The sequence below is a fragment of the Colias eurytheme genome, chromosome 1 (genome assembly GCF_061535395.1).
Source record: "Colias eurytheme isolate Ceu_HAF_F1 chromosome 1, ilColEury1 Martin Lab GWU primary, whole genome shotgun sequence".
Taxonomy (NCBI): domain Eukaryota; kingdom Metazoa; phylum Arthropoda; class Insecta; order Lepidoptera; family Pieridae; genus Colias; species Colias eurytheme.
The window spans coordinates 3,213,252-3,224,236 of record NC_142980.1 but is presented as its reverse complement, the minus strand read 5'-3'; the positions used below and the strand labels follow the sequence as shown (position 1 = coordinate 3,224,236).

The 10,985-nt window shown below is 38.0% G+C and overlaps 1 protein-coding gene across 1 annotated transcript in view; it reads right to left on the bottom strand.

Moving 5' to 3' along the window:
- Positions 1–604: 604 nt before the first annotated feature.
- fax (failed axon connections) overlaps positions 605–10,985 on the bottom strand; it is a 50,275-nt gene continuing 39,894 nt past the window's right edge. Inside the window, exons 2-6 of the mRNA XM_090120581.1 lie at positions 10,728–10,863; positions 9,602–9,804; positions 8,734–8,871; positions 3,317–3,574; positions 605–1,629 (exon numbers count right to left, since the gene is read on the bottom strand). Coding sequence (XP_089976707.1) covers positions 1,555–1,629; positions 3,317–3,574; positions 8,734–8,871; positions 9,602–9,804; positions 10,728–10,863 — 810 coding nt within the window. The 3' untranslated portion in view covers positions 605–1,554. The remainder of the gene's footprint in view (positions 1,630–3,316; positions 3,575–8,733; positions 8,872–9,601; positions 9,805–10,727; positions 10,864–10,985) is intronic.

Below are 10,985 nucleotides of genomic sequence, written 5' to 3'. Positions count from 1 at the left end.
GCGTCAGCGACATGGGCGACAGCGACGACAGCGTCGACGTGGGCGTGTGGTCGTGCGGCGGCGGCGCGCGGGGCCACGGCGCGGGCTGCGCGTACGGCGGCAGCGCCATGGCCAGCGCCGAGCGGATCAGCGGCAGCGGGCGCCGGAGCGCGTAGCGCGTGGGCAGCGGGAACGGCGACGGCGGGTTGGACGGCGACGAGCTGTCCGAGTGGCGCGCGTGGCTGTTGGCGTGCGCGTGCTCGTCGGGGGACGGCGGCGTGGGGCCGCGCGCGAACCCGACCAGCATGTGGGCGGGCGGAGATGCGTCGCGGTACAGCGGGTCGTACGGCGGGTCCGAGTCCGACAGGCTGGGGTGTGGCGACAGCTCGGGCGAGCTGTCGTGGGGCGGTTCGGGCGTGTGCTCGCCGGACTCCTCGCCGGACTGTTCGCCAGACTGCTCGCCGGACTGCTCGCCGGACTGCTCGCCGGACTGCTCGCCGCCCGAGCCTGACGCACCGGACGCGCCGGAGCCGGACTCGTCGGACGGCGACGGGGACGGGATCACGTCCACCATGCCGCCGTCCGCTAGAGGCGTGTCACGCGCCAACGCGGGAGGTTGGGGGGGGGTACGATCGAAAGAGACTTACCTAAACGTATAATATAATATCAAAAATTTTATGGACTATTAACTATTACGATGAAAAACAGTCTTCCAGGAGTTTCGTTTCTATCAAATTTGTAAATTTGTAAATTGTAAATTTTCTTTCACGCGTACGAATCGAAATAAACTACGAGAACCTCCGAAACGGCCTAGTTGCGCGCCGGCTCTTAACGTTTCTCGATCGAATATTCCAATTATCTAAAAAATCAGCCAATTTTTGGTATCAATTATACTAATACTTAAATTTGTAATTTCACAACATTCAAGGTTATCTATATATGAATGATTACGTATGAGCTCATAAATAACTTGACGACTGTCTACGTTCTAATATGAAAGGGTCATGAAATGCTCCCTAGAACATTGCATACATGAAACGGTATCCGCTAACCATACTTAACAATACAAAGTGACATAGATGGGTTATCAATAATTTTACCACTAAATTTACCCAACACACTACAATATCTGCTGAATATATGACCTACGGATGTAAGTACTAGATTACTTACTCGATACGATACAAATCAAATCAGCGATACGACAAAATATAAGCAAAACATCAAATCAAACGAATCGAACAATCGACGATTGAATATAAGCAAAACATCGAACCAACGAATCAAAGTCGCGTTACAACGACACAACAGTGAATCTAATTAAATTAATTATGTCAAAACAAAAATGCGCTTTCGCGTCTTAAACTGAAGATACGGGAAAGACAAATGGATTTACACGCTTATAATATACAGATTGCAACGAGCCTAAGTGTAACTTGCATGTTAGTATGGCGGCGTCTATTAACTACGATATTGAGTTAATCCCTACAGCCACCGTTTCATTATTTATACAATAGGTGAATAATGTAGCGCCGTTTGAAATTCGAATGGGTTTGGCGCGGTTCCAAATTCGATTTACTTCTCCTTTTCCTTCTCCTTCTCGTTCTCTTTGTCTTCGGGCTCCTTTTCAGCGAGCTCCTCTTTTTCGTCCTGTAAATATTAAGATTTGTATTTATTTATACTTATCAAATCAATATGTGACCGACTGATGTGGATCTATGGTAAAAAGTGAAAAATTAAAAAAAAACATTCTAAGATTTCTTTCAAATCGCTTTATTTTTATTTTTACTTTTACATTGGCTTTATATAAATTGAGTCTTCTGCCATTCGAAGCATAAAGACTAGAAATAGCATGAAGCGGCCATTTTGTGAATCTACCGTGTCGGTTCTTATTCACATTATTTTGTTGACTGTCTTTAATAAATATAAATACTGTACATCTAATTTTTCTGCCTATTCCTACCAGTGGCGTGCATTCCATAAAGACATAAAGACACTGCCTACCCTACCATTTACCAAACTCTGATCAATATTTAATATGCATAAATGAAATTCACAGCGTCATTAAATTTTATTAATTGCGCAATGTAGTTATGAAATAAAAATATATTTCAAATATATTTTAGATCCATCTATCGGTATTTTGGTAGCATTATTATCTAATTTCTAACACCGGCTCGGCTCAAGTCACTATTCATGCGCTGCACTAGCGCCGCCACAGGACCCAGTACGTCACGGGACGGCAAAGACACAAACTATCCGTGTCTAAGTTTTTATATGTGTGCTCTGCGTGTCTACGCATATTTTATATGTGTGCGTGCCTATAAACACGGCACACTGATGTAATAAAACCACGCACACAAACACACAAGGTAGGCAGTGTCTTTTTACGAAGATATACGAATTAGGTACGAACCGAATTCGGAACTACATCGAAAGTCGAAACTGAAGTTGAATATGCGACCAATTTAAGAAGTGTGATAATGTATATACAATTTTGTAGCGGTAAAGACCATCTGCAAATAGTATCATTATTCGTTTGTTTTGTTTTGGAAATAACAAACGTTTACTTTGAGGTTAAAGTTTTTTGAGAAAATCAATAATGTTTACTACGACAATTTGCAAGTGAAGTGTTTTGAGAGTAACTAAATAGATTATGTATATCATCAGTGTATTTTGTAAGATAATAAGGCATAAGTACCTAATTTAACGAAAAATTCTTATTTTTGTTTTATGAATAAACTTTTATCAAACAGAGAGTGATAGGAAAAAGGCCGATCTATAAATGGATCTATACCGGAATTTGTAATACACAAAGGTAAAGTTAATCATTAATTACATAATATAGAATATAGTTATTAGGATATCATACCTACTTTGACAATTATTTTATAGATAATATGACCTATGTTCGTGATATGTTTTCCATTATTTTGCGGAAATACTATGTATCTCCAATCAAATATCAGTACTGCAATATGAAATATTAGTTTTTATGACTTATTATCATTGCAATATTTCTGCCTACCCTGTCCAAAAACTCTGTGCACGCCCCTGATTCCTACAATACCAGTAAGATTCTTAATTCTGGTGAAGATAAATCTTTCACTTTACAAATAAAATGTCTATAGAAAAAAATCTAATCTATACGTAAATATAATAAAGCTGAAGAATTGTTTAGTTAAACGCGGTAATCTCAAGAACTCGAGTTCGTATTTAAATTTGTAAGCTATTCCACGCTATCGATCACAGGAAAAACTAAAAATATTCCTTTTGAGAACAATCTTCAGTCTAGTAAATTATAAAGAGGAGAAATTGCATCAGGATTAGAACCTACCTTTTCCTTTTCCGGCTCTTCGAGCGGCTGCTTCTCTGGTTGGCCCGTGCCCTCCTTGGTGTCTTTAGCCTCCTTCTTGGCTGGAACCGGCTCGCTAGCGCAGATCTCGTCCCAGTCGGGGTAAGCCCTCTCCTTGATGCGAGAGACGAGCCCCACCAGATTCGGGAACGAATCGTTCATAGCATCCCGCAGGAGGTGCGGCACCTCTTTGTCGATGAAGTGCAGCTGCGCGAGGTTCGCGAACGCGACCACATCAAGCTGTGAGGGAATTGAGTATTTTGAGTTAAAGAGTATTTGTGCAAAGGTTTGGATGTAACTACTTTTTTAAATGAAACTTCTTTTCGTTGAGAAATAAGGTCGCGTCATGGCATTACCGTCACGTCATGAAGTAAGGCGATTTTGGTACATTTGAATATAGCCAATGAAATTTATGATTTCAACTTAAGACACGTCTGCTCGGCACAAACGCTCTGTTTTGTGTCGATAGGGAAGCCTTTGGCAACGATCTCGCCTACGCTTTTCTAGAAGGTAAATTCGAGCTTTTGTAGAAGGTAAATTCGAGCTTTTGGATTACTTTCGTTTAGAATTGGTTTAAGGATTTTATTTCTTATGGTTTAAACCACTTCAAGATGTGAATTTTACTTTAGATTGAAGAATAATTTTGAATAGTGTTCTTTGTAAATATGAAAAAAGAAAAGGCAAATTCGATACTTAGTGTGTGACGTTTGTTAATTCTTCTACTAGAATATAGATTAACGACTTCGGTCATTAGTTAACTTCGCTACTCGAGTGTTCAAACAATCGATATCAATTAATTATTTGCATCGGATATTAGTACATTGTGAAAAGGGCCTTCAAATGTAATATTCTAATGTTTTTTCTTTGTGAAATTTCAAAACGAGCAACGAGGATTCAACAATCCTTTGTTATATTAAAATATTTGTAAAGCCTACCTCTGATAAGTTTACGTTAGAGAAACAAACTTTAAGCTCTTGTATTTATTTCTTAAAATTTGATAAGACGTTTATACTGAATAAGTTTAATACTTATAAGTATCTATGAATAATTGATATAGCCTAATTAAAAAGTTATCAAAAAATTTCCGAAATATTTAGATTATTACGAATTTGTTCGAATCAACGCAAACGAATGAAATATTAAATAAGAAAATATGAAGAAAATATTTGTTATGAATAAATTTAGTAAACAAACAAAGAAACTTCCCGAAAATTTTCCTCTCTACGAAAAAACACGTAGCCTTAAAGCGCAAAAGCTTCGTATTGATCCATTGTTTACACGACATCATCTCAACAAACTTTATTGTTTAGATAAGCTGCGATCTATTAAATTTCCGACCACGTACCTGAGAACCGCAATAATATTTCAATATATCGGAAATCCGTAAGCCGGCGCAGGGTAAAATACAGCGCAACACGAGCCACGCTCCAATAATCGAGAAAAACAAAAAGCCGCCACTACAATAAACTAGGCCGCAAGTTCAAAACAACCCCGCGAGAGCGTCGTTCCTCAAATGACAATAAACAAAATTTGCGCGGTGAGAGCAACATGCATGGTCGCGTCATGCGAGGTACTAGCCGAGCGAGTGCAGTCCCCGCCGCCGACTAGACAACCTCCGAATATAATTATATATCGACTGTCAATCGATTTCAGGCTCGCAGCGCCATTAAAAGCCCGGGCCATCCTGGACTATGGAGTTCCCTATGCATATTGAAATTACGGAGGGCGGAAATCGAAATCTAACATTACATATAAATATATGAGCTTGACGCCGTCCGTTACAGCTCCGGAAGCTTTTCTAATTATCGAGCTTTTAATATTAATTAATGCTTATGTTTTGAATTTGTATTTTAAATCTAAATCTAAGTTGAAATTTTATTTCATTTTAATTTTGTTAAAGTAATTTGTGTATTGAAATTTAAGACGGATTTTCTTTCTTTAAGCATGAGGAAATTAAAGAAATTAAAATTTTTAGTTTGGCTTATTAGCAAAAATTTAATGTAACTCAACATACGTTTTTTTCATTAAAACCTCACATGAAATTAAATTTGACTTTCAGACTAAAAAAGTAATCCTAAAAGACTGATTAATATTAGAAAAAGTTCGGCTTATCATCTCAAACTTTGCTCATTAAACTAGACAAAAGCCCGCCCTATTATCCTAGTTACAACTTATCAGCCCTCCAAATATAGCGCTGTAAGTCAAAGTATAGATGCCCTAGCCCAGGTAGGGCCCAGACAGGTCAACACCCCGCCCGCCACCCCACAGACCGAATCAGAAAATTGAATATAGCCCCAGACTGTTGTAGATGCAAGTATATTTATCTACAACAGGGGGATGACGCTCAATCACAATACAACTCATCAACTTGCAACGACTAATTGATATTGATCCTAATGAAATTAATTTTTTTGTGCTTTTATCTTAATAAGGTCTAATTGAGTCGGTCTGAGCTCCCAAAACGTTTGTAACTTATTAAATTGAAGTTTTCTCGAATAAGCAAGGTATTTTTAATTCGTTTTCGATTAGTGTCGAGACGCGTCAATTTACTTTTAAGGCCCACGGCCTGTTCATCTTGTACTTAGTTATATTAATTTTGAGAAACTTCACGAGCTTTCAGTGATGGCAAAATTTTAAGTCTACAAGGCGCTTATTTCTACCTGTGAAAGCTAAGTAATAAGTTTTATATAGGCTCCCTTGTTTTCGTAAGCGTAAGTTTTGCAAATATATAATTTATAGACAGGTTACATACATGTAGTGCCGGTTATATTTAATTTGTTATAATTATCGTGATTATTACAATTTGTTAAGTTTCCTTTACACTTTCAATTAATCATTTTTCAAGAAACACGTCTGTTACAAATAATTTTGCGTCATTAGTTTGTCAGTTCTTACACGTTCGGTTCTTATCAGATATGTATTGCATGTTTCGACGATAATTGTAATTAATAATAATGACACGGTCCGTCGCCTCCAAAAGTGGAACGAGTAAATGATTCTTTAATTCTTTAAACAAATTGAGGGATGAATTGCTTTCGAATTATTTAATTCGGAGTTTTCTTAGCGAACCATTTCTAGTATAGGTATATTAGCCATATGAGCATATTATCACCCGTCTATAATTCAAAGATTTGAATAGTTTTTTAATTGGTTCTGGTCAATTGAAATCTTACATTTTTCAGATAAATTTAAGTTAATTTTCAAATACATGAAAATAAAATTACGTCTTCTATGAATCGCAACCCTCTCATAGTTTATTTACGAAAATTACAATAGAACATTGTAAGATTTGTTTGATCAGACTTGGTATAATTAGTTACTAAATTATATTGATCATTTAAGTTTTTTTCTTTTCGGCTTCTTGCATTAGAGTACCTAAACATATTTTAAATTAAAGTTGTTTTTTCAGATAGTTTATGTTCAAGACTATTTTATACATTTTACAATTATGTATCGACTATCGTATATAGAAAACATTTTAAATCCTAGCTTCTTTATTACGTCAGTTATTCTATTATAAACAAATTTTATTATAATTTTATAGTTGAATGCGCCTTGACAGACATGTACATATTTTTTCGAAGTATTCATTTCATCGTATTTAATTTATAATTATTATTTATTATTAACCATTTATTAAGACCGTCTATCACGCCCGGTTGCATGTCGAAAGATCAAATTAATATTTGTTATTAATTTAATTTTAATTTATAAGTTTTATTTTGTTTCTTACTAGTCAAGTCTAACAAGCTTTTAAAATAATTAAGTTGATGTTGATTGAATCCATTTTATTATTATTATTATGGCTAGCGGTCCGCCCCGGCTTCGCCCGTGGTACCTATTTACGTTTTCTCTAAATAAGAAGCATCCTCGTACTTCAAGGAATATAATAAAAAAAGAATTATCGTAATCGGTCCACCCGTTCACGCGTGATGCCGTGAGCAAGGAAAACGGGTTTCATTTATATATATAGATTAGTGAAGTTAAATAATTAAACAATTGGAACTAATCCTTCACTAGACGAATTTAAACTGTAAGCTCTAAACGGATAAGTCGAATTTGTTTAAGTTCAAACTGAGTCAGGTTCAGACCGGCATTAGCATAATCTAACAAAATAATTTGGAAAATCCAAAAGTGCACGCCTCATAATTTTTTTTTAATAAATATTTATTAATTATTATTATTGTTTATTTAATAACAATTAAACCACATCGAATCAGACCCTGAAAAATGAAAGGGTTCTATTCCTGAGCATACTCAAGCGTAAGAGAAAAAAAAAGACTCGATTAGTAAAGTATTTCGGTCGCTATCGTGTTAACAAGAAAAAGGATCCGCACATACAGACACACGGACGTCCAAGACAGAACTTTTTTAAACTGTTTTTTAACTACATAGTTTAAATAACAAAAATGACATCAAAAATATCATGAACGTTAAAAATAGTGTTTTTTCTTAATATGTGTGTGTATGTATTATCTTACAAGTGCAATGCATAAAGACATTTTAAGTTTGAAAAATCAGATGTTTTGCGCGAAGTGACAGTAGTACCCACCTCAACGCTTCGCTTATGAGGCGTGCAAAAGATCTGTTGAAGTGAAAATCATGTTTTCGCGTTTCTGAATAAAATATTTTAGACACATTCTATTAATACTATCCTATATCAATTTGATAACGCATCAAACTAATTTCAATTGGGTATTGTAAAACATTTTCAAAATTTTTCAAAATTATCGCAAGTTATTAATTATAATCATAAAGAAGCTGCTTCTTATCATTGTAGATGCTACTTAGAGATGCCGCCATCTTATCGACCTATGATAAAAGCTTACCAAATAATAATTATTTATGAAGCACCTCCTCAAGATGAATGCCAGCCGACCCCTATAATCGTTAAAGACTAAATACTTACCAAGAATGTGCCAAGAAGTTCACAAAGGTCAAAGGTTGGCACTAAATCTTGAGAGACTTGTTGCTTCTCCGAAAGCCACGCACACGCTGATGCATTCGCTCTCTCCCGGGGACTGCGTACCTCCTTTGTCCCGGATACCTACCACCACCCAGGGGGGAGCTTCAAAATGGTCGCCGTCTGGGGGTGGTACCGTTTTCGAAAATGGCGGAAGGACGTAATATACATGTACAACGCCCCACTCCTAGTGTTCCCGAAAATAAACCCCCCCTCACCACCCCACCCCCTCGAGGCGTGGTCAAGCTTATAAACATAATTTGATCTTTAACCCCCCCTAACCACCTTACTATTAAAAAAATGACACCTTACCACCACAGCTCGAACTATTAATAGAATCCAGGCACCAGACACCTACACGTTATACTTACCGAGATTCGTACGGACAACAAAGTAATCGCCAAAATCAGCACCTAAAATAACAAAGATTACTTACAAGTGTCGGCTCGTCTCCGAAGAAGAAGGGCTTGTCGGAGAGCAAGTCCGAGAGCACGCGCAAGTCGTTCTTGCCGAACTCGATAATCTCTTCCTGGCTGTGGACCCCGATGCCGTGGGCCTTCGCCTTCTTCATTCCCTAAAAACGCACAAAAATGTTAATTACATTGTAACATAACATAAGGTCTAATATGGAAATCACACCACCCCACCCACCTCCCCAAACACAATGTTTATAAATGTAAATACAATATGTAAATTTAAATAAATAAGAAAATCTAATACCGATTGGAAAAGTCGCTACTGAAGCTACTACTAACTACGATCTGAGATCTAAACCTCGGAAACTACCTTTATCAACATTTCGCAATCGCGGCCGAACGCGAAATAGTTTCTGTGCAACAGGTGCATCCGTTTTATAACCGGGAATCCTAGACGTAGGGGGTGGTGGGTGGCACATAGCAATATGGCGCCGCTGGATGGGGTAGTAAAATGGCCGCCAGATACCATGGGGGTGTACCTACCTCCATCTAGGATTCTAGGAACCGACACAAAAGCCCTGTCAAACTGGATTAATATTTTCCGAGAAAATCAATGTAAACATGTTTGACAGCATAATACCCGATGGAGAGAGCCGCCCTCCGCCCACCCTTTGTTAAAATTGCACGTCAATAAATGGGTATATTACATCACAAAATATTCCACATATAAAATTACTGCGTAGGTGTGATATGAACATAGAAAAACAAAAGAAACGCGATTCCTATTTTAAAAGAAATTCCCACGCTGAGTCAAACGTCACGAGGGAACATTATTAAGACTGTGTAATTATGTTGAAAATGCATAAATAGGGTGTTTAAGTTTCTCACCTTACGTCCGGACGTCAGTTTGTAGCAGAAGTTGAGGATGGCGTTGGGCAGACGCGTGTTGAGCGCGTTCTGGAGGTTCACCTGGTAGCCCTTGATCACGCTGTCGGGGTACTTGGCGCGCCACCACAGCATCACCCATGACAGATGGTTCTCGATCATCGATATCATGGCGTGTGTGACGACGCGTTGCTCGGGGGTGAGAGCTACGTGAAAAAGGAATATGGTGAAAATCAGGCCATTATTGTTGATGTGCACGAAATGCACATGCGCTGTCCCGCGAAGGTATATCTAGGATTTAGGTCGCCCGGGCTCTTGGACCGCTGTGAACCCATTTATCGATTACGGGAGGGGGTCATGACCCGGGCAAAGCCCTCGGAACTAGCACTAGGAGCGCATGTAAGCTAATTAAAGTTAAGATAATTGTTTGAAGTTTCGAGTTTCTAATTGAGATTCCTATTGAAATAGTTTTTAGCTGCATTTTTGCTTCTAAATTAGCAACTTCCAAAAATTTTACATAAGCGATACGAGAAATTTTTGAAATATCGGATGCTGCCTTTCTTTTGTTCACACGTATCTATCGAGATTTTTTCTGTATTATAATTAAACCAAACATGAATACTCAATCAACCAAATAATAATTACATAGAAAGGACTATAAAACTTCAAAGTTTCAGGATCTAAAGACATAAATGTACAAATGTACTCGTATCTAAAGATACCCCAGGTGTTGGACAAGATATACATTATAGCGGCTGATTAGCTGGTCCGCGCGTGCTACTTGACATGACAGCATAATGGTGCACGCCATACACACAATTTGCGGCAAGAAACAAGCCCACCCACCTCATCAATTAACAAGGTTGTCTGTATATAATATGCTTAGCTTAAACAAAAGAATTACTTTCTTCGGTCAAATTTGTTCTTCTTAAATTTATTTGGGAACATTTTTATGACCACATTTTATTGCAGATAATTGCATTTCGCCGTTATAAGGTAATAAAATGTAGATATAACTGTGAGAAAAGGAAAAATTAGTGAAGAATTGGGTATCAAGTATACTTTTATATTTATTTGTAAAGAAAAACTGAAGAAAATCTGGATCCATAACCCTGAAAGGTCCTCTTACCTGCATCGAGATCCTTGTCGTATTTTTCGGAAAGCTGTTTGATGATGAAGGCGCTGTCGGCGATCTCCTCGCCGTTCAGCTCAATGAACGGGAGCTGGCCCTTCTTGGATCGGAACTTCGCCTTATGGTCCACATTCTAGAACAATCGAGGTCGGTTAAACTCTATAGACTCCATAGGCCCAATGGACATTCTGGCGGCATTGATAAAGACATTATTTTGCTCACAAAATTGTAATTTGTTGATGCAGATTTCACTTA